Below are 23,856 nucleotides of genomic sequence, written 5' to 3'. Positions count from 1 at the left end.
AATAGAAAGAAAACGTGATTTAGGAGTTGGCTCAAATGGAACACTAGGAGTGTCTGGATTTTAACTCCTAAAAAACTTTGTAGGTGTCTACAAAATGTAAAGTGAGGCATCTGAGTCATTGGTGCTTGCTCGGGGTTCCATAATCTCTCAGAATATTTGTAAACGGGATGGCTTCTCTTCAGACTGATGCAGTTTGGGCAATGGGCCTTTTAAGGCTTTCCGACTACCTTTTAGTAGAGGTGGGTGATAAATTCCACTGGTGGAGATGTCAACGTTTGGCCATTCTGCATTACGCATGTAACACAGAGATCAAGTTAAATTCTGCCAACCGCTGCGTGGCAGAGTTTTATCACGCACGTGGCTCGCCAACGGTTAGTTGGTGAGCGTAAGTAAGATTTTGCGTCCCCTAGTGTAATTTTCGGTCACTAGGTGGGCACCCGGTGCGATTTGACCAGCGCGGGCAGCTGCAACCGTTCGTACTCAGAAAGCTGCCACTCAAGTAGAAAACACAGGGGACACAACTAAATCGCCAGTGAACTTACCAGGCGCAGAATCGTCATCCCTAACAGCGGAGCCCTTCCAGGAGCACCACCATTGCCGCCGACCTTGCCGCTGCTCCACTGTCGAGTACCTCCCCCCCCGCCGCAGCCTCGCAACACCTGTGCTGCCGCCGAGTGGGGTTGAGGGAAAGACTACACCTCCCAGCAGCCTCCGCGACCGGAAGTCGCGTCGAGGCGGAGCGCGCCAGGAGGCGCTTAAAAACAGCCTACGACACCCGCGTCGCGGGAGCGCGCGGGGCAGCGCCGGGCTAAGCCCGGGCAAAGGGCGGGCCCTCTGTGGCCCTCAGGGGACCGAGGAGGACGGGACGGGCCCCCCCCATTTCATCTGTGTTAAGGTACCCTAATACCCCTTGCTCTCTAACCGCTGCACACTAAAGGGGAGCCTTTCATAATCGTCATACATTGGAAAATAACGAAGATGTCAAAAATTAGAAAGACCCCCGTGGCCACTAGATCTGTAACAAGAACAATAAGTGCTCCTAAAACCCCTCTTCCTACAATAACCGCTATTGACTTAATGCTACAGAAAACAATTAGCGTGGTGGCTGACGCTATCCAGGACACTGAAAGACGACTATCTTTAACACCAGATCTGTGTTTCCCGGACCTTTCTCTTCACACCACCGAAAACGTTAATTCTAAAGACAATACAATGAACTCACAAGAATCAATCTTAATGCTGTCCTTCACAGGGCTTCCAAGTCCTCAAACAAGAGACAACACTTCAACTGCCCTGACTATTCCCTCCCTAGGCAGCAGCAGGGACAATAGCCTTACAGCGCCTAGCAACAACGGAACTAACACATGCTTGCCGTCTATAGACCACACAGATTCTGGGCATTTAATCTCGGCAGGTTTAACATTTACTGCACCTACAGGAATAGAACCTCCCTCGGCTAAGAGATCAGGGCCAAAACATACAAACAGGTCCTGCAGACTGCGAAATAAAAAAAAAACAACTATAGGCAAAAAAATACCTTGTTTAAAGGCCAAAAAACATCATCTAGCCAAAGATATCTGGTCCACTTTTAGACTGGCTAACCCTACACCCATAGCAGTAAATCTATGCTCTCCCTCAACAAGCCAGGAGCTAGGGTCGTCCCTGAGCAAGCAGCAGACAGACCCTATTGATACGACTACTGCCCACTCAGTTCAGCCAGACAACATATTGACAAACAACAAGCTACTCCTGGGTCAACTAGAAGCCCTATTCAAGACCCTCCTGAAGCCCATTAGTGAGAGAGTCATTAACATCGAGAAGGCACTAGGGAAATTCGAAAGGGCCCAAAATGATGCAACTTCCACATTACTTAAAACACTGAACGCACCAAAAACCACTTCCACTTTTGTACCAGCTCGCAGCTCACTTGCCTCAAGCCATAATAAAGCAGTAAGGTCAAAGCAAACTACTCACAACACTGCAAATAACCACACTCTGCCAGCTTGCCTGGATAAAACTCCTCACTCTAAGTCGAGAAAAAATCTAGACATGGTGCCTAACCCCCCTTCCACAGTGGCCACTACCTTGACAAATGCCCAAATCCCACCAGACAATGAAACCGATGAAAGTGAATGGGCCGCTGAAAGTTCCCCAGCTAAACTAGTACAACCCCACCTAGTACAAACGAGTCAAACTAAAACTACACATTTGAGCACCCCTATACTGCAAATAGGGGATAAATTGCCAAAACCAGCGGCAGCTAAAAGACCACCCCAAATAAACCTCCCCCCAGAATCCAGTCCTTATACCAGCGTTATGATTGGGGTTCCTAAATTACCGGAGGAGAAAACAGAATCTCACGTGGAACTAAAAAATAAGGTCAGCCATTGGCTGACAATTCATAGACCGATTCCACAACACATAACTGGCCATATCTCACATGTGAAAAGAGTAGACTGGGTGGGCACCAGATTTAAATCAACTGAGGGCGACTGCATCGTGGTAACCTTCGGTGACAGTCGCGCAGCTAGTTTTGTGAACAGCTGGAAAAGTGGCGTGACCAATAGCCTGATCCGAACAATGGACCTAAGCTATTTCTACCCCTCCAATAATCCCGGTCACAATGTAAAACAACCACATCTAACTCATGGACAGGGGGGGCCGCCTGAGCAAATGGCGTTTCACCTAGCTAGGGACACCCCATGGATGTATGAACCGTCTACCCCGCTGGACCACACTAACCAGAGGGATGAACCCTTATGGCTTAACAGGCAAAATAGACATCGTACAAACCATCAGGAGAGAAGGAAGTTTCTACCCCGCCCACAGTTTCAGAACTATCAAAATTCACAACAGTTAAACACGTACTATGGGGTCCCCGTCTCAAACAGATATGATACGCTTTATGCCCCAGAATATCTGGACGAGATCGATTGACATACTGTACCCCCAATCCCCCTTTTCACACACTCAGAGATTCTACGCATGGAAACAGCTCCCAATAACCTAGTGAGCACTATACTAGAGTGTACACATAATTCCACTCAAGGGGTAGTTGAAATACACAAGGCAGCTTCTTTAGTAAAGCAGACAGAGAGTACACTTCCTCTACATGAGCCCAGTCCCTCACATCTGCCTACTCAAGTCCATTGCGCTATTGTCGGTGCCGTAAACTCTCTACCCAGCACTGATATACAACCAGACACAATAATTGACCAAGGGAATCAAGTGACACCACCATCTATAACCATCGTCCAGGTTGCAAGCCCAAATGATACATCACCAAGCTCCATAAAACTTTTGTCCTGGAACGTTGCAGGCCTGGCTGCCAAGGTAAAGGATCCAACATGGGTATCACATATAAAAAACTATACCATCCTGTGTTTTCAAGAAACATGGCTGGAAGACGTAAATGTCCACATCGAAGGCTTCCAAAGTTTCTTCCTACCAGCAATTCCATCGAACAGTGGAAGATCAAAGGGGGGCTTGGCAGTTTATGTCAGCCTCGCACTCATCTGTCAGGTTTCAAAAAGGGAATCCAACAATAGACATATTCAAACTCTGGTACTCAGGAGGGGCAAAAGGGCACTGACCCTTATCAATTTCTATAACGCTGTATCATCAAATAGGGAGTGCAACATTCTTCATCTACATAACTTTCTTAAAGTTAAAGCATTAAGTCTGCCCCGCAGCACCATCATTGCTGGAGATCTTAATACGCACCCATGTGGTAACCCTGCAGTAACACCAATCGGACTTTTAGGTTGTAATAACAGATCTGGCTTCCACTTTGATCATTCGCCACGAGGTACTCATGTTAACAACTTAACCGACGACAGGAACCTGACAGTTGCAATGACTATATCAGAGGATTCTTACATTTTTGACGTCCCCACGTATAAAGGTCCTAGAAACGGTACTTATATAGACCACATTCTCCTTTCAAGAGATCTCGCCGATCTAGTAACTGACTTTGAAATTCAAACAAGCCTGTTTAGTGACCATAATCCCATCTCCATGAAAATCAGTGGAGGTATCTTCGAACTTCGAAAGCCCAGGAAAGATTGTGGCCGGTTAAAGCCAATAAATGGAAATCGTCGTTTGAAGTGGTCTAAAGTTGACAGTGTTACCCTGTATAATTCAATTAATAACAGCTGCGGTAAAGAACTCGCACTTTGTGCCTCCCCCACTACCTTACCTGAAGCGACCTTAACTGCCTTCTTAGTTGTGGTAGACAGAATTGGTGAACTGTTAACTATACCAGCGAAGGGACATTATGAATCCCACCCGAAATGGTTTGACCAAGCCTGCTCAAAGGCCGGACGAAACTTAAAAAAAGCACTAAAGGCCAACCCCAGAGATCCTACCCTTGTAAAAGAACTGAGAAACATCTACAAGACATCTCTAGCAGCCCGAAAGAAAGAAGTGAAGGCAAGCATTTGGGATTCTCTGAGCGATCCAGCAATTCTGGGTAATAGTTCTAAGTTCTGGAAGATTATAAATCAGCCCCTGTTCGATGACCCCAGTAACTCTGTGATTGGGACAAACATACCCGAGGATGAGTGGTTAACTCATTTTAGAACAATCTTCCAAAGCGACGAGGCACAAGCGGACATTGATTTTAATACCCCTGACGAAGAATTACTGTGTTTTACAGTGGGGGAGGTAGTAAAGGGTATCCAGGGCCTGACTAGCAACAAAGCACCAGGCCCTGATGGCCTTCCCCCTGACCTTTTTAAATCAGACACTCAGCTATGGGCACCAGTCCTCACTGCAGTAATAAATGCCGGGATCTCCAAAGGTTGCCCGAAATCATGGGGGTCCTCGACCATAGTACCTGTATTCAAGAAAGGGGATCGTAGAAGTGTAACATGTTATAGGCCAATATCATTGATTAACTCAATTGCCAAGGTGGTGGGGGGTATCATTTTAAATAGGCTAGTACACTGGGCCAAGGAAAATAACATTCTGTCACCCATCCAATACGGGTTCAGACCAGGCCATTCCACGATAGCGCAATGTCTGAACCTGTATCTAATAAACGGCAAATACACCTTGGCCAGAAAAGGGTCTATCCACATGGCCTTTATGGATTTATCATCCGCTTTCGACTGCGTCGACAGAGGTAGGCTCTGGGAGGTCATGCAAAAAATGGGCGTGGAGCAAAATCTCATAAATTTTTTATCAGCTTTACATTCGGACACCAGAGCAAATGTTCGCCTCACACAGGATATGACAGTAACTAGGGACTTTAGGATAAGCCGCGGGGTTAGACAAGGGTGCATCCTAGCCCCGTTTCTTTTTAACCTTTATATTAACGACCTGGAGGAACACCTTTTAAAAACTGGAGCAGACTACCCATACATAGGGAGGAAGGGCGTGCCCGTCTTGCTATATGCTGACGACGCCGTCCTAATCTCTAGAACAGCGATCGGCCTCCAAACTCTGCTTGATTCTTTTTTTGTATTTATGAATTCCCGTGGCCTGAGCATTAATAACTCGAAATCTTTCACCATGATGACCGGCTCAGGCCCCAAAAAAAGTTACCCCCACTCTGTTAACAACGAAAAAATACCGATAACTAGGACTTTCTCGTACCTTGGTGTCCTTTTTGACCATAAACTAACTTGGGCACCTGCAATACAAAAGAAAAAGGGCGAGATAGTGCGTGTAAACGCAGGTATAATGGATTTTGCTAAGAAAATGGGAAATAGCCCAGTGGCCGCTGTTCTGAAGTTATACCAAGCCAAAAGCATTGCAGTCGCATGCTATGGGAGTGAAATATGGGGTTCTGAACCCATAGATGCCCTTGAGGTCATCGAAAACAACTTTTTAAAGCAAGTTCTAAGGCTCCCTAGGGGTGCGGCAAACTTCTCTGTCCACACAGAATTAGGTATGCCTTATCTAAGCGACAGGATTGCGGTAAACCCCCTGCTATGCTGGCTAAACAGCTGGCTAAATCCAGATATACCCCTCACTAGAAACATCCTGCAAGAGGCTCTAGAGTGGGAAGGGAAGTACAAGATCCCGTGGTTAAAATATATTAAAAGATGCCTCTCTGAATTAGGCCGGCCCGACCTCTTTCTAGCCCCAGAGAATATAACCAAATCCGATGTCATTTTCGTGAAAAATACCTTTATGACATCTAGGTACTTAGCAAGGGAGGAAAGAGAGTATGCGAAAAACAGTGTGAGACTGCACGCTCTCACCAAAACGACCCTCCATATAGAACCCTACCTAGTCTGGCCCTTGTCGGGACACGAACGCTTTTTGCTCACAAGGTTCCGATTTGACATGTTCCATCTTTTGCTAGCTGTACCAAGTGGGGCACACAGGGGCCAAGTGTTGCCAGCTTGTGGCTGCGACAATAAGTCTCCACAAGATCTGGCACACTTTTTATTCTTCTGCTCATATTATATAGTCCCTCGTAAATTGTTTTTAAAACCCTTACTACAACGGCTCCATTTTGCACAATACAGACCGGCACTTTATTACCTTCAAATGCTAAATAGCGACAGCACCCTGTTTTTATGTAGTTTCTTAAAACTTGCACTTAAACACAGGAAAAGCATGGAAGGCTAATCAACTCTATTCCCGGTGTGTTTCTTCTTTTTTTATATTGTATATTTTCTACTGTTTTTAAACTATAATATTGAAATTTCCGCTTGTGCTCATGCTTATGTTGATGTGGTAACATATTTTATTTATTTTTTGCACAAACTGTACTTTGTGATTAATGTTTATGATATGTACTTTTATGATTGTTACATGTAAACAATCGAATAAAGATATTTTACCTTACCTTACCTTAAGTAGAAAATCTCATTGAGCAGCAGCAACATCAGCTCTAGAAGCAGTGCCCTCTGGTGCTTTCATGCTGATGTTTCAGTGCGGAACAAACTTCTGGTTCCAAAAATCAGTGCAAGTTGCGCGGCATGCCTAATTCCTCCAGTACGAAGAACTCTGCCGGATTTCGTGGCGTGAAATCCCACTAGTTCTGCCCACCACTACTTTTTAGCAAAAGGAATTCTGCGTACAGCACTTCGAAATAAAAAAATGCTCTGGATGACGGCATGAAGTACATTATGAGAACAACATAATGAACATTTTGTAACCATAGTAATGGTGCAACAACACTAATGGTGCAATTCTTACCTTTCCGAGATTTTCTTGTTCCAAAATATTTCTTGTGTATTGCTCCCTTCAAAATAAAGAGAAACTACATTTAACTTGACTTTTTGGTTTTAGTGTGGGTACAGATGTAACAAATGAACATTCCAAATTCTACTTCTAGGGACTAGAACACCCTTTACAGTGAATACCTTCCATTAATCCTACTACTTCTCGGACTCTTCATTTAAGTCACAAGCTTTGAATTTTCATCCTCTTCACAGTATCCTGAACACTTTAACAAATATAAATATCTCAACCCCTTTTTTCTAAAAAAAAGGGCCAATTTTGGAAAAGCAAACGTACATTTTAAAGTCTATTAGCAGACTATATTGGCCATTTTTTGCATGTCTTCTTTAAAAAAATGACAAATTCTAATACAAAAAGTCACAAGTCTTTTTCAAAATGATATTAAAAAACTTTTTCACAAAACAAATGTGACGCGAAACAGTTGGAGAAAGGAAACTGCAGCCCAACTTTTGTCAAATTGGAGAAAGATATGATAGTACTGCTTCCTCATGGCATTTGTTGGATCCATATTCTACTGGATGAATCATATTGTTAATGTAAAGTTCCAGAAAGCTGTCTTAGTGGGATGTTAAGCCTCTTTAAAATGTCCATGTCATCTTGAGGATATAAGTGTACATATTGCAAGAGCTCAAGAGGCAGGCTGCCAAGTTCAATGATGAATGGTTGGCCAAATGTCCAGAACTGGAAATTGTGTCTGCAATGACCCAGACGGCGGTGGTCACCATAGAGGCACCTGTAACTTCTGTTTGTGATAGAACATCCTGTGAGATGGTATACCATGCTGAAGCTTTTCCGATCAGCTAACCAATGCAAAGACTGGATCACAGCCTATGCGAGAGTCATACCCAATTTGTCTTCCCATCTGCCAGAATATTGGCACAACCGATTTTCTGTTGCAATGATCTCTTTATGGTTGTGCATATGGAAAAAGAGCAATGGATCCCAGAAGTGAAGAAATCAGCCGGGCTGTTAGATGGAATGCCAAAAGAATATTGCAAAACTTCAGAAGCATAGAAAAAAGTATCTTCTTCAACAAATAACTTTGCAGCCTGCATGTTGAGGATTGCACCCAGGTAAAACACTGGTACTGTTTCTGATTTTGCTTGATTGATTCTGGAAGATTTTAAAGAATGTTTCGAAACTTGGTCGTCTTTGATGAGGCAGTAATGCAAGTAAAGGTTATACAACAATAATTATCTTTCTGAAATTCAGATTGGAATGTGCCTTGAAGCACCCTCAAAATCAACTGCACGCTTCCAGTCCCCGTGATGAAACAGACTCTAGATTTGACGGAGGGACAGTGTCTCTTTCTTTCCGCATTTGCTTACTGTTCTAGATTGAGAACGAGTCTGAACTCATACATGGGACCCTATGTTTAAACCTTAAATGTACTGGAATACATTCTTTAAAAAAAAAAAACTCTATTAACATTTGCATCATTACATTTGAAGTGGTAAAGTGGAGGATATTTGCATCTTGTTCAGTTTCAGTTACATTACAGGTTTACGGGTGAGGTCAATTACAATCAAAAGTCCTTATTGTTCACATCAATCTGTGTCTGAAGTAGGACTACGGGATCTTTCCTTCTTCCCACCCTAGCCCTAGCCCTAGCCCCTAGCCTTATGGACTACATTCTTAAGACACTCTCTCCTGCTTTCTTGCTAGAAGAGTGTTGACTTCTTGTTGAACCATGTCTCAATGGTGTTGATTTTATTGGCGGTAGACTTTCAGGCAAGACCCATCTGTCTTTTTGGCGATTTCAACACTCTTTCTTGGTGACTTCTGATTGTTACCTCTATCAAAATGGCAGATGGAATGGAGGAAAATGAGGAGACAGCTTGAAGATCATTTGCTTGCGACAACATATGTATAATGGCCAGTTTTGAGAACTTCCTTTGAGAGTGGATAAGACCTTTCCTGCTAATGTTGATAGTATTGCTGTGGCCATTGAGGGGTTTGAACCCTGTGTTGTGAATAGTGGTGCTCACAGGGCTTGAACTATGTTTTCTGCATTCCTTATTTTTCTCCAACCCAACCATCCTGAGGGTCTACGACTCAGTATTCATTCACGGTGTCTCATCATTTGCATGCAAGCCAAACAAAGTAGTCCTTGAGAAAACAATGTTCTGAATTCTCTGTTAAGCTTCTGTCTAGAAACCCATAGGTTGCTTCCAAAATGTATGTCACATGGCCAAACTAAAACAGTATCCACTTGCAGTAATATCCAAAGAGTCACCAGCTGCACTGATGACTTGGTAGCTACCACTGTGCTTACTAAACAACTTTTTTAAAAAATTTTCTGTCTTCTCAGTTAATCACTGAAGAGTATTTCGCACACAACGGTCCTCCGTGTCGGACGAACCAGCAGCACAAGTTGCTTTCACAGCAGCTGGCGAAGTCCCACAGTTTCATTTCCAACAACATCCATCTCTTACTTTCTGTGCCAGATGTGACAGTGGAAGCTGGAGATGTAGGATGCTCCTTTCTCTCTGTAGCAACTACAACCAACTCCGGTTGAGGATCTGATTGGAGGAAAGGTCAATATGGTCTGAAGTTATATATTTTTTCTGCAATCTGGCAGGTGAAAACCTAGTTGAAGCCGTTATTAAGAACAGCCCCATTGTTGGTTCTAATAATTCTGGGCAAAAAGGTCAAAGTTGTTGGGAGGAAGCAGTTTGGAACAGCATCTCAAAGATGGCTGAACTAATTGTTTGAGTAGTTAAAACTGGAATGTTAAGCTTCAAAGTCCCTCTGACTAGCCCTTCATTGAAAGTAGTAATGTCATTTACTGGTGAAATTCTAGAAGGAGTACAATCATACAAAGCCGAAGAGTTCTTTGGAATGAAGACAAGGAGAATAGAGAACAAGACCTCCAAAGAAAACAGCTAAGTAGTCTGTGAATATCTCACAGAATGGGTGAAAAGGAAAGACTCATGGCTAGACCATCTGGAGCACCCTTCTAGAATCTAGGATCTTCTCCTAAGAGCTGGGGACTTTATGGGAGATGGAAAACCAGAATAGATGGTGGTGGAGAAGCCACTGGTTGAAGTGCTGGATCTGGAGCAGCAGGGATAGGAGAAGCAGGTGCAGGAGAATTCTTCCACCATTGAAGAGATCTTGAGGCTGAAGACAAACTCACTAGAGGAATAGACTGATGCACTGACAAATACACTTTAGAATACTCTGAGCCTAAAGCATCTGGCATACTCCTTTTTTCCAGATTATGAATCTTTTCAATTGAAAGATACAAAGGATATGTTTGAAGTTGTAATCTTTGATGATGTGGGATGTTCGGACATCAATCAGTGCTTATATGTAAACTCACTTGCCAGTTCTGACACTGATAAACATCTCAACAGCAAATCTGCTCCTGACAGAAGGTATGTGGATGCCATACTATCTTTAAAGTCATGGACTTTGATGGTCAAACATGAGTGCCTGTGTTCTTAATGCTCAAAAAGTCTCTTTGAATCAAATTCACCAAAAAGGGCCAGGCTTAGTCTAGGATCTTGTCACAATGAACTGCAAAAAACATCAGATCCAACCGACGCTGATGGCGCGTGATGGAACATTTATGGAGTGCTAATTCTTAAAGAAGTAGTGTAAGTTTTGTTAAGGATTCTACTTGCCTGATTTAATTGCTTTACTTTTCTCTCACACTGACTTTCCAAAAGGTACGTAAAAGAGTTTTTCTGATCCTTTTGAAAAAGACTGACTCTATATAATGGATAGGCTTACTCTTTTTTTAAAACAAAAAACACAACATGCAAAACCTGGCTAATGTATTCTGTAGATTGGCTTTCAAATTGAATTTTTCTTTCTTTAAATTGCTTCTGTTGAAAAAAGGTTTTACTATATTTATATTTGTAAAAGTGCTCTGAGGATCCTGCCCATGAGTGGATCTTATCGGTGCTTATGTCTGCTAATGTAAATCTCCTGCTTTTTAGGGCGAAAGAAAAAAACACAATAGTTGTATTCAATTTTCTAAATACACATTTTTGGAAATATGGTAAAAATTATACTGTACTAAATTTGACATATTGAGAGTGACCCTATCCACTAAGAGCACATACTGAACACTGGATTGTACAGTCTTGTCTAAATGAATGAAGGTTAAGCTCTATACAAGACTCCAAAATGATTCAGTGTATACAGACACAAGCCAAATCTCTTCTTTAACCCCTTCGCTGCTCATGACGAGCTCAGCTCGTCAAGCAGTACACTGGTCGTGTCATCATGACGAGCTGAGCTCGTCATGAACCATGGAATATAACAATTTCCAGCACAGGAGAGGAATCAGCTTAGCAGTCATGTGGTTAATTTCTGAGAGAGAATTGAAGCTTGCAGTAGATGTGCCTTTGCTGAAGCAACTATTGCGTTCTCCTTTGGATCCATACAGGTTTTGTCGATATTTTCACATCTCTTAAATAGAAAAAAGTCTAGAACAGGCTGTATGAGGTGCATACGTTTGTAGATTCTTAAAAGATGTACACATGGCAAAGTTCCATCTATTTGGAAACTTTGAATCTGAAGTCCTCTCAGGCCTAGACAACCTCAGACAAGAGGAGAAACAGTGTTTGGCTAATGCAGCTATTTTCTCTCTAGTCACATGATATTGTGCTACTTCTAACTCCTGAGCCACTAAGGAAACAGAACATTTTCAATTGGCATAGTGAATAATCATATTACTAGTTTACCTAATAATCAGTGGGAGGAGTTAAATAAGTATAAAAGCTATTCTCAGAGGACACAAGGGACACACAAAAGACAAAAACATATATAGCCTGTGCAATCTCCAAAAGATTATGTCCAGAGAAAGACATTAGGAAATTAGATGCTAGAGTGAACTAGAAAGCAGAGAAGCAGATCATCCATTCCAAATGGAAAATTCAGGCGAGGTAACACTAGGTTGTAGATGACTTGGTAAGTATAATGGAGTCCCAACTTCCAGCCCACCAAGATTTTGTTCTTTAGATCTGAAAAGCAGTTTCAAACGGAGCCGAAACCTGAAAACAGGATACCTGTATTTCCCCTATTGGAGAGTTATGCAGCGGAAATTAGCTTTTGCTAGTTTTTGACAGATTTGGTATTCACTATTCTCTAAATCAGGCCCTTGGCCTGGTTGTAGATTCCAAAATAATGTATTTTTTATCTCAACGTATGTTATTAATCATATTGTATATTACGTAAAAATAATTATTCATTGTTTATTAGTATGGCCTTTATTCTTTCCTACTCTTTCAACATTAACTGTGAATGCAAGTTGTAAACATCAACATAAACATCTTATCGAATTTTATTGTATTACTGTTTGCCTTCTAAGAAAAGTAAATCACAATCTTTATGTACACTGTACATACTATTCCAGGAGCGATGAAGGTACTAACTACTTAGTTTTATCAGTATCTATGTTACTACATTTTCTATGGAGTGTGAAATTTGGTTTTGTGAAAATACTCAAAATACAACTTACTGCCTTAAAAATGCCTTTACCTGATAGCTTTTCTTCGCTCTTGAGGGTCAGAAGAAACATAAGTCCTCATTTCATCACTGGCGCGTTGGATCTGTATTTCTACATACTAAACAAATACAAAACATGTAAAAAAAAATTATTTGCACGTTTAGCTAAATCTGCATGGATTCAATCTAGGTGGGGTCTCGGTGTGCTCTTTAAGAGAATGTCATAGCAGGACTATTCATAAAGGCCAACAGGTTTACAGAACAGCACAGAGTTCACAGCAACAAGCACTGCCCCTTCTTCCAAAAGGCTACTTCTTGAGGTTTATCTGGTACATCTATTTACCAGCATTTTCCATTCTTGAATATGATAAACAGTCAACAGATGATCATGGCTAGTACATATGGGTATATTAGCATCAGTTATGTAGGCATCTATACCGCATGAACACTCCCAAACAGCCACAAGAGTAAATGTTGCTGATTTGAACTAGCCAGATCTGAATCAATGTTCTATATCAGTAGTTCTTAACCCCTTCCGTGCGGGGCGTATTCCCCCGCTGTGCTGGGGGGAGGGGGGCGGGCGCAGTGCCCCGGTGCTCATGACGAGCTAAGCTCGTCATGACCACACCTGTTTCATTAGAACACTCGCAAAGCAGGGGAATTTGCCCAGCGTGCGAGCGCACTAATGATCATGACGAGCTGAGCTCGTCATGAGCATGCAAGGTGTTAACCTGTGGTCCAGGGACCCATGGGGGCCCGCAAAGCATACGCAGGGATCCGTGACTGCTTAGAAAATTAAACAATAATAACAGATTAATCAAGTCTATGTAAATAATTTGAATATTTTAAAATGTTGTGCAAATGAGGAGGAATTTGAAATAGGAGGGTAAAAATTAAGTTTGTATCCTAAGATTGATTCATGGGAGCAATGCAAGTGCATCAAACAGAAAATAGTATGGACGATGAGTGACTGCTACTGAATTTAGAAAAGCTTCAACCTTCCCATTAAAATTGTGATTTTTCAAAATACTGGTTTATGAATTAAATAAAATATTTAATCATTTGTGTATTTGTTTAATAAATGCTTGTTTTTCTATTTTTTGTGTTTCAAATCATCGCAAATGCTTAGGCCAGGGTCCCTGCCTTCCAAAGAGGGTTCCGGGATTCCAATAATTAGTCATTAGGTTCCAGTAAGTGGGGGTCTACAGGAGTCAAAAGGTTAAGAACCGCTGTTCTATATGCAACAGAGATGGTCACAATGCAGAAACATACTAACTCTCTAATAAATGCATATAGAAACAAACATGATTTGTATCATCATCTAACCTTTTTCATGAGGTTAATAAAATTATACTGGCTCTCCGCTTGACCGTTCTCTTCCCGCAGACCTCGTACTTCCTAAAGTGCGAACCCAAAAAAATGCATGTTGTTATAATCTTATATTAATAATAAATCACATATCAGTATCCAACATGTTCCCCTTTATTAAAGTTCTGGAATAGAATTTCTATGTACTGCAAGTAACCATGCAACTTGTGCTGCAAGTAACCATCCCAAGCACTGTTATACTTGCCTCATACAAAAGGTTATTTGTAATCCTAATTATGATGGGTCACTACATTAAATTCAGTAAGACATGATAATCTCCACTTTTACACAGATTATTGGAACATGTTTTCCATAAAGAAATATTGACTTCCATAAAAAAAATAACAAAATCGATCAGCAATATATTGTTTCTACATATCAACTTCGGAAATAAACTTAACTCCAAAACTCTACTTACTGTGCTGTTTAAAGAGGAGAAACACAAATGCTGATAGCCTTAGGTAAATACATTTTTTTCTCACATCTATTCCACTGGTTCCTTCAAGGGAAAGGGCAGGTTTCTTAGGAGTGTAACAAAGATAAACTTGTTGAAGTATTAGCACCCTCATGGCATCATTACTGGTAGTCATAAACTTTAGAATGAAATAGCAAACGTAACCTACAACTAAAGGAGAGGGGGGAAAAAATAAAGAAAAAAGATCAGAAACTTGGGAAATGTCGGCACCAGGAGCTTGGTGGATGACACTGTTGCAATCTGTGGTGTTGTCTCTATCCCAATTCTTCAGAAACATAAACCCGCTCACTCTCTTCCTGTGAGAGCGGTCTGATTAGCCGAACTCAGGGCATGCTGCACTTTCACTGGAGTGGTGAGGTGAGAGGACCTATAGAGGAACGGATCTTTGAAGCAAGACCTCTGACCTCCTGGTCAGGGTAACTGCTCTCCCCTCGCGCAGCTCCATCCTTAAGGCACTGCCCCCAGCGCCTTCTGGTCACCCAGGTAAGTGTTGGAGGCCCTCCTCCACCCGCACGCTCCTGCCTGCACCTCATCCCTGATGGTCCAGTGGAAGATCCGGCTTTTCAGCTGGTCGGCCGTTAACCTTTTTCTGTTGCTGTTTTTCTGTCTCCTTTCTGCTTTATTCTTCTGTCTTTGCCTTTTTTGCCTTGTTGTCTTTTTGCCAATTGTCTCTGTCTGCTCCTGTTTTCCTTTTCTCTCCTTCCCGCCGCTGCTGCCCCAGCGGCCCCTCCCCCTGTGTTTTCCCGCTCCCGCCTTCCAACTGCTGTCCCTCCCCAACCCCTACTTAATGGCGACCGTGCATAATAGGCACGACCCTGGCGCACCAGAGGCAAGCCGGTCTGCGACCCGACCGCAACCTGCGCCAGGGACCCTTGTCTCCCGACCCCTGCCGCTACGACCCCAGAACTCTCCACACACTCAACTCTGGAAGCAACAACAACTGTCAGCTCTCGATGCCAAATAACTCCCAAGGTTCCTTCTCCTACCGACATCACACCTTCACCCACCTCCGGCCCCACACAGCCACTGCCAAGCCAATGAACGCCAACACACACAAAGCTCTGAGCTGCATCCTCCTCAATGTGCGCTCCCTGTACAGACACTCATTAGAAGTTTGGGACCTCCTCAACACCCATTCGCCCAATGTCGCCTTCCTCACAGAGACCTGGACCAATGCCAGCTTGGCACCGGACATCGCAACAGCCATCCCAGGAAAGACAGCCCCAACCTTCCCGCAGGAGGCCTCGCCGTCCTTCACAAAAGCTCCCTCCGACTGACAACCTCCGACTCGGATGACGCCTCGCCCCCCCCATGGAACACATCGACTTCCAGCCCAACCCCAGAACGACTCTGCGGAACACTAGCAAACAACCCGGACTCGCTCCCTGTTCACCAACACAATTGGAGACTGTATCGTTCCCACGCCCTCGCCTCCACGGACTATGTACTGTTCGGGAACCCTAGACACCTCAGCGACCCCCACACCACCGCCCTCCTAGAGAATCTTGCCAACATTGGACTGAAGCAACTCGTCTACACCCCCACCCACATGGCAGGACACTCCCAAACCCATCTTTGCCGGGGTAAACAACATTCGCTTCAGTCACACCACGGAACCTCTCTGAACGGACCACCACTGCATCCATTTCTCCTTCTCAAAACCCAACGCACACAAACCCACGCCTCTCCTCCCATGCAGAAACTACTAGACTTCACAGCAGCTTTTAACACCGTCTCCCACCACAAATTAGCCGCCAGACTCCACGTCGCTGGTATCCAGGGAACTGCCTTAGACTGAATTTGCTACTTTCTCTCATGCAGAACACAAACAATAAGACTCCTGCCCTTCCTTTCCGAACCCACTGGGATCAGATGCGGAGTACCCCAAGGATACTCCCTCAGCCCCACGCTCTTCAAAATCTACATGGCCCCCCCCTTTTGCAACCATCGTCAGAAAACACACTCAACGTAATATCCTACGCCGACGACACCCAGCTCATCCTCTCCCTCACCAAGGAACCCAACATCACCAGACACAATTTCCAAGAAGAAATGAAGTACACCACATCCTGGATGAGTAGCAGCTGCCTGAAGCTCAACTCTGAAAAAATGGATGTCCTCATCCTCGGATCCACCCACTCCACATGGGACAACACCTGGTGGCCCCCCGCCCTCGGAAATCCACCCAAACCCACAAACCACGCCCGTAACCTCGGCATCATACTTGACTCCTCACTTACCATGAACCGCCAGATCAACGCAGTGTCCTCCACATGCTTCAACATGCTCTGCAAGACCTCCCCCCTCCCGACTCCAGGAAGACCATCACCCACGCACTACTGAAACGCACTCTACGCCGGAGTCCACAAAACACTCCTTCGCAAACTCGAGACCGTCCAGAACACCGCAGCCAGACTCGTCCTCAGCATCCCACAGCACAACAACTTTACACAGCACCTCCGCAACATCCACTTGCTCCCCGTCGAATAGAGAGTAACTTTCACACTGCTCACGTACGCATACAAAGCCCTCCACAACACCGGACCCCAATACCTCAATGAAAGAATCTCCTTCCACGCCCCCTAGAGAAACCTCAGCTCCGCCGACCTAGCCTGGTGTCAGGACCCAAGGCTTGAATACCGTCATGCACTGTCCAGCTGGGCAGCAGGGTTGGTCAGAGAGAGTGCGAAAGTGGAGACTCAAGATGGCCGCCGCTGTTGCCTTGCTCGAGGCTCGACAGGCGTTCTAGTCTCTTTGATCCTCTGGAACCAATGTGAAGCGCGAGCGTGAGGAGAGCTTCGCACTTCACTGAGACAGCAACCTGAGAGGTCCGAGTATTCCGTCGTCGAGAGAATCCTGTCATAGAGGCGCTCATTCCCTGATAAGAATTTCCCGCTATTGTCGGAATCTAGCAGAGGTATTCCGCTTTCCACACCCGGCGCATAATTCAAGCGCGGGTTGTTTTGAGCCTAGGAACGACACAGCAGGCGGCTGTGTGCGCACGTCAAGATTTCCCAGGGAGCGCCTAGCGGAGAACGCAGCGGAGAAGTGTGAATCATCGTGTATTCCTGTAGAGGAGAGGAGGAGTGACTGTAGACACCGGGAGCAGCTAAGTGACACTAAAAATAATATATATTGGTGTATATTCTGAAAGTAAAGATATTCTAAGTAAGACATTGTGAGCAAGTCATTGAAGGTTTAGACTCTGAAGGAAAAAACATCGAAAATGAAGATATGTTAAAGTAAAGACTTTGTACGTTAAGTCATTGAAGGTAAAGACTTTGAAAGCAAAACATAGAAAGCAAGACATACTGCAAGTTGAGTAGTAGGAGTTCAGTGGCAATTATAACTCCTGGGAAAAAACGGAAAGAAAGAATTAAGTATTGGAAATCAGGATCAGTATAGTCAATGGAAAATAAATGTACATACCTGTAAATAAGCAGAAACCACATCTGTACTCCAGCAGAGCAAACGTGTGAAGAGAATAGAAACAGTGTATATAGGAAGCTCTTCCAACCACCAGTGTGAAAGACACTTAAGAAGCAAGAAAACATAGAAACCCACTTAGAGACACATCATCACTATAGTGAAGTAAGTGACCCAAAGGATTTTAAGAGAAATTATAATAGAGGCTGAATAAATTAGGAATTTACTAGAAGAGTAAGAAATCAATGTATATTCCTTTTCTCTTACCAGTGACAACTATATAGAGGAGAGCCAGTCATACATGTAGAAGAGGAGCAAGGTTTCTAACATCTCTGTTCCCGTGCCGTATTGGAAAGATCAAAAGTAAGTTTGGTACCCTCTGACAGAGTGAAGTGCCCAAGTTGCCTTCCGCACCCGAACAGAGATGGTGGAAGGAATTGATGTCCAATCCTTGGGAACCATTTTAGACGCAATACAAAAAGAATTGGGAGCGGTTAGGGAGGAAAATCGAAACCTAAGACAGGAGTTAGTTAGTGCTAGACAAGAAACAGCTGAATTAGCGCGGAGTTTACGTCAACCGAGTAGTCTAGAGAGAGAAGCCATGAATCCAGTAGTAGAGTCCACTAATAGAACCACTACACAAGTCATTCACTCCCTCTCCCCAGTTATACCATTAGCAGCTCCAGAGAGATTTAGTGGGGACCCACAGAAAGCCCAGATTTTTCTCTCTCAATGCTCATTACACTTCATGTGCCGCCCTTCGATCTTCCCAGACGCGCAGTCCAGAGTGGCTTTCATGCTCTCATATCTAAGTGGAGATGCAGCTTCATGGTCCATGCCTTTGGTCACAAGAGATGATCCCTTGCTAAAAGACTTTGAGGGCTTCAAAAGAGAATTCTTACGAACATTTGATAGAAGAAGAATTTCCCAAGTGGTGGACAATGAATTGCTTGACTTACGACAAGGAAATCGAGATTTGATTGCATATCTGGCCCAGTTCAATAAGTTAGTGGTGGAAACCGATTGGCCAGAAAACAAGAGAGCGGCGATATTCTATCGAGGATTGAGAGATGAACTTAAAGACACCTTGGCCCAGATTCCAAATCGACCCACTGAAGTATCAGCACTCATAGATTTGGTGTTGGAGATAGATTTCCGCCAGGGAGAGAGACGTGGTGAAAAGAAAAAAGATTTCAGAGTGATACCCCCAAGATTTGACAGGGCTCGACCAGACGGAGCTAGAAGCTCGGAGACTCACTCTGGGGTCGAACCAATGCAAATCGGAGCGATCAGAGGTCCTTTGACCAAGGAAGAGAAGGAGAAAAGAAGGGCCAATAACCAATGTATGTATTGTGGATCTGGAACCCATTTCGTTCGAGAGTGCCCAAAGAAACCCAAGAGTTCTTTCAAGCCGAAGGAAAACTAACAGCACCATCTGTGGGAGGAGTTGAGCAGGTGGGTGCGATTCAAGGAATAACTCCACAAGAGTATCAAGTAGCAAATACGCTGCAGTCGGCGGCCCCGCATTTGATCATGACGATGGAAGTGAAGTTCGGGCAAACAACTCTGACAGAAGTATCGGTCATGATAGATTCAGGGGCCACTGGGAATTTCTGTGATTTGAGGTTTGCCGCTAGAGTGGGAATTCGGGCAATCCAAAAGTTGAAGAGCGAGCCTGTTCGCGCAGTGGACGGGACAAATCTATCATCGGGACCAATCGTAAGCCACACGGAAGTAATGCAGTTGACAACCCATGACGGTCATCAAGAGAAGATCCAGTTCAACTTAATAGACGCCCCTCAGTTTCAGTTGATCCTTGGTCTTCCGTGGCTTACAGAGCACAACCCAACAATCGACTGGAGTTCCAGAACGGTGGTTATGGATTCAAGTTATTGTCAAGAGAACTGTTTGAATTCACCAGTCGAACAAGTTGAAAACAATCCAGCCCTATCGTTGTGCACAATGGAGCACACTATGTGTGTGATCAACGCTCTGGAAGTACCTGAAGCATATAAGAAGTTTGCAAATGTTTTTAATGAGGTGGAAGCAGAACTTTTGCCCCCGCACCGAGTTTACGACTGCAAAATTGAACTGGAGCCAGGATCCAACTTGCCGTGCAGTCGTGTCTATGCCTTGACTGAGAAGGAGCACCAACATTTAAGGGAGTACTTGGATAAGTACCTTGCCAATGGCTTCATCCGACCGTCCCAGTCTCCAGTTTCATCTCCCCTATTTTTCGTACCAAAGAAGGAAAAAGGGGAATTACGGACGTGCATCGACTATAGAGCAATTAACAAGATAACCAAGAAGAACCGGTATCCACTGCCATTGATTTCGGTGCTCTTGGATCAAGTGAAGGGCGCGCAAATCTACACTAAGCTCGATCTGAGAGGAGCGTATCATCTAGTTCGAATGCGTGAGGGCGATGAGTGGAAGACGGCATTTCGGACTAGATTCGGCCTTTTTGAATATCAGGTGATGCCCTATGGATTGTGCAATGCCCCTGCAGCTTTCCAGCACTTCATCAACGATGTCTTGAAAGACTTTATAGATCGATGTGCGATAGTGTACATTGATGACATCCTCATCTACTCCTCTGATGTGGAGAAGCATCACGATCAAGTAAAGGGAGTGCTACAAAAATTACAGGAGAACAGATTGTTCGTGAAACTTGAAAAATGTGCATTTGATGTGTCAGAGGTGGAGTTCTTGGGATTTGTGTTGTCGCCATCCGGAATTCTGATGGATCAACGTAAAGTGGAGGCAGTGACGAGCTGGGAATCCCCGAGAAGTGTAAAAGAAGTCCAAAGTTTCATCGGATTCGCCAATTTCTATCGGAGATTTATTAGCGAGTTCTCCAGGAAGATTTTACCCCTCACAAAACTGTTGAGGAAAGGAGTCAAGTTTGAGTGGTCTAAGGAGGCGGAAGAGGCCTTTCAATCTTTAAAGGGAAACTTCACCACAGCACCAGTCCTGTTGCATGCTGACCCATCCCAGCCTTTTTATGTGGAAACTGATGCCTCGGATCTAGCTGTAGGAGGAGTATTGTCGCAACGACATAAGACCACAGGCCAACTACATCCGGTAGCCTATCGCTCTAGGAAGTTGACTCCGGCGGAGATAAACTATACCATCACAGAGAAAGAGTTGTTGGCCATTAAAGACGCTTTTAAAGAGTGGAGACACTATTTGATGGGCGCCCGACACCAAGTGACAGTGTTTACCGACCATCGAAACTTAAAGTTTCTGAAAACCGCCAGGACGCTCACTCCACGACAACTAAGATGGTCCTTGTATTTTGCAGACTACGATTTCGTGATCACTTTTCGTCCAGGAGCCCAAAATGGAAAAGCAGACGCCTTATCCAGAATTGGCACGGAATTGCAGAAAACCATTACAGATGTTCAGCCGATCATTCCCAGTGACAAGATCATAGGAACTATCACCTCAATTCAGCTACAAGAATCAATTGCGGATGTCATGAGTTCAGAGGCTATGCAGAGTTGGGCGGAGGAAGATATCAACAGAAAAATCATTCGACAAATGCCTTACCATCAAGGCGCTCTGTACCTTCCCACCCCCGAGTTGCAGCAGCAAGTGATGCGTGAATGTCACGATGACAAACTGGCTGGTCATAAAGGAGAAGCCAAAACCACAGATATCATAAAACGACACTACTGGTGGCCCCGGATGGCAACTGATATAGAGATGTATGTTAAGTCATGTGAGATTTGCGCGCAAGGGAAGTCCGAACGGCAGGCTCCAAAAGGTTTATTACAACCCTTACCTACACCTCCCAGCCCATGGCACACAGTTACCTTGGACCTTATTACTGACCTACCAATTAGTCATGGGTACGACACAATCTTAGTGGTGGTGGACGCCTTTTCTAAAATGGCCCACTTTTCAGCCCTAAAGGGAGTTCCGTCAGCCAAACAGTTAGCTGTCCATTTCAGTTCTCAGATAGTTAAAATGCATGGAATTCCAAAGATTGTCATCTCGGACAGGGGGTCCCAATTCCTGTCCCGTTTTTGGAGGGCCTTTATGGAAGGGTTAGGAACAGAAGTTAGGTTTTCCACTAGTTACCACCCAGAAACAGATGGGCAGACTGAGAGGGTGAACCAAGAGTTAGAGCAGTACTTGCGACTGTTTCTTTTGAAGGAGGAGAATAATTGGCCAGATTACTTGTGGACAGCAGAGTTTGCTTACAATAATGCAAAGAGCAGTTCCACTGGTTACTCCCCTTTCTACCTGAACTATGGCAGACATCCGAATGCTACCATCCGGCAAATGGATACTACAGTCCCAGCAGTAAAGGAAGTCATGACACACCTACTTCAAGTTAAACAAAAGGCGATAAAGAATTTGCAAATAGCCAAAGAAAAGTATAAGAAGTACGCTGATCGGAAAAGACGTAAAGGGCCGCCTCTGAGCCCTGGAGATCAGGTTTGGTTGAGCACTAAGAATTTGAGATTGAAAGGAAATAGGAAGTTTCAACCTCGATTTATTGGCCCATATCCTATCGAGGAACAAATCAATCAAGTAACGTATCGGTTAAGACTGCCACCTCAGCTAAAAATACATTCAGTCTTCCATGTTTCTCTGTTAAAGAAGGCCCCAGCAACCTTGAGACGCCAATCACCCCCAAAGCCAATTCAGCTAGAACAGGGTACAGAGTACGAAGTGAAAGAAATTTTGGACTCTAAAAGATTGAGAGGAGAATTGTACTATTTGATCGACTGGAAGGGTTATGGCCCGGAGGAGCGATCCTGGGAACGAGTGGAGGATATACATGCACCCAGGTTGATAAGGTCTTTCCATCAACGATTTCCCTCCAAGCCAGGGAGGGAAGGACCCATCTTGTTGGGGGGTACTGTCAGGACCCAAGGCTTGAATACCGTCATGCACTGTCCAGCTGGGCAGCAGGGTTGGTCAGAGAGAGTGCGAAAGTGGAGACTCAAGATGGCCGCCGCTGTTGCCTTGCTCGAGGCTCGACAGGCGTTCTAGTCTCTTTGATCCTCTGGAACCAATGTGAAGCGCGAGCGTGAGGAGAGCTTCGCACTTCACTGAGACAGCAACCTGAGAGGTCCGAGTATTCCGTCGTCGAGAGAATCCTGTCATAGAGGCGCTCATTCCCTGATAAGAATTTCCCGCTATTGTCGGAATCTAGCAGAGGTATTCCGCTTTCCACACCCGGCGCATAATTCAAGCGCGGGTTGTTTTGAGCCTAGGAACGACACAGCAGGCGGCTGTGTGCGCACGTCAAGATTTCCCAGGGAGCGCCTAGCGGAGAACGCAGCGGAGAAGTGTGAATCATCGTGTATTCCTGTAGAGGAGAGGAGGAGTGACTGTAGACACCGGGAGCAGCTAAGTGACACTAAAAATAATATATATTGGTGTATATTCTGAAAGTAAAGATATTCTAAGTAAGACATTGTGAGCAAGTCATTGAAGGTTTAGACTCTGAAGGAAAAAACATCGAAAATGAAGATATGTTAAAGTAAAGACTTTGTACGTTAAGTCATTGAAGGTAAAGACTTTGAAAGCAAAACATAGAAAGCAAGACATACTGCAAGTTGAGTAGTAGGAGTTCAGTGGCAATTATAACTCCTGGGAAAAAACGGAAAGAAAGAATTAAGTATTGGAAATCAGGATCAGTATAGTCAATGGAAAATAAATGTACATACCTGTAAATAAGCAGAAACCACATCTGTACTCCAGCAGAGCAAACGTGTGAAGAGAATAGAAACAGTGTATATAGGAAGCTCTTCCAACCACCAGTGTGAAAGACACTTAAGAAGCAAGAAAACATAGAAACCCACTTAGAGACACATCATCACTATAGTGAAGTAAGTGACCCAAAGGATTTTAAGAGAAATTATAATAGAGGCTGAATAAATTAGGAATTTACTAGAAGAGTAAGAAAT

General features: G+C 44.1%; 1 protein-coding gene across 1 annotated transcript in view; it reads right to left on the bottom strand.

Annotated features, from left to right (window-relative positions):
* The window catches only part of IFT81 (intraflagellar transport 81), a 1,042,527-nt gene that overhangs the window by 116,312 nt on the left and 902,359 nt on the right, over positions 1 to 23,856 (bottom strand). Inside the window, exons 16-18 of the mRNA XM_086943010.1 lie at positions 13,987 to 14,058; positions 12,694 to 12,779; positions 7,156 to 7,201 (exon numbers count right to left, since the gene is read on the bottom strand). Of these exons, the coding sequence (XP_086799136.1) occupies positions 7,156 to 7,201; positions 12,694 to 12,779; positions 13,987 to 14,058 (204 nt within the window). The remainder of the gene's footprint in view (positions 1 to 7,155; positions 7,202 to 12,693; positions 12,780 to 13,986; positions 14,059 to 23,856) is intronic.

Source organism: Lissotriton vulgaris, chromosome 11 (genome assembly GCF_964263255.1).
Source record: "Lissotriton vulgaris chromosome 11, aLisVul1.2, whole genome shotgun sequence".
Classification (NCBI taxonomy): domain Eukaryota; kingdom Metazoa; phylum Chordata; class Amphibia; order Caudata; family Salamandridae; genus Lissotriton; species Lissotriton vulgaris.
The sequence above is the reverse complement of the archived record's forward strand: the minus strand, read 5'-3'. Positions and strand labels throughout refer to the sequence as shown.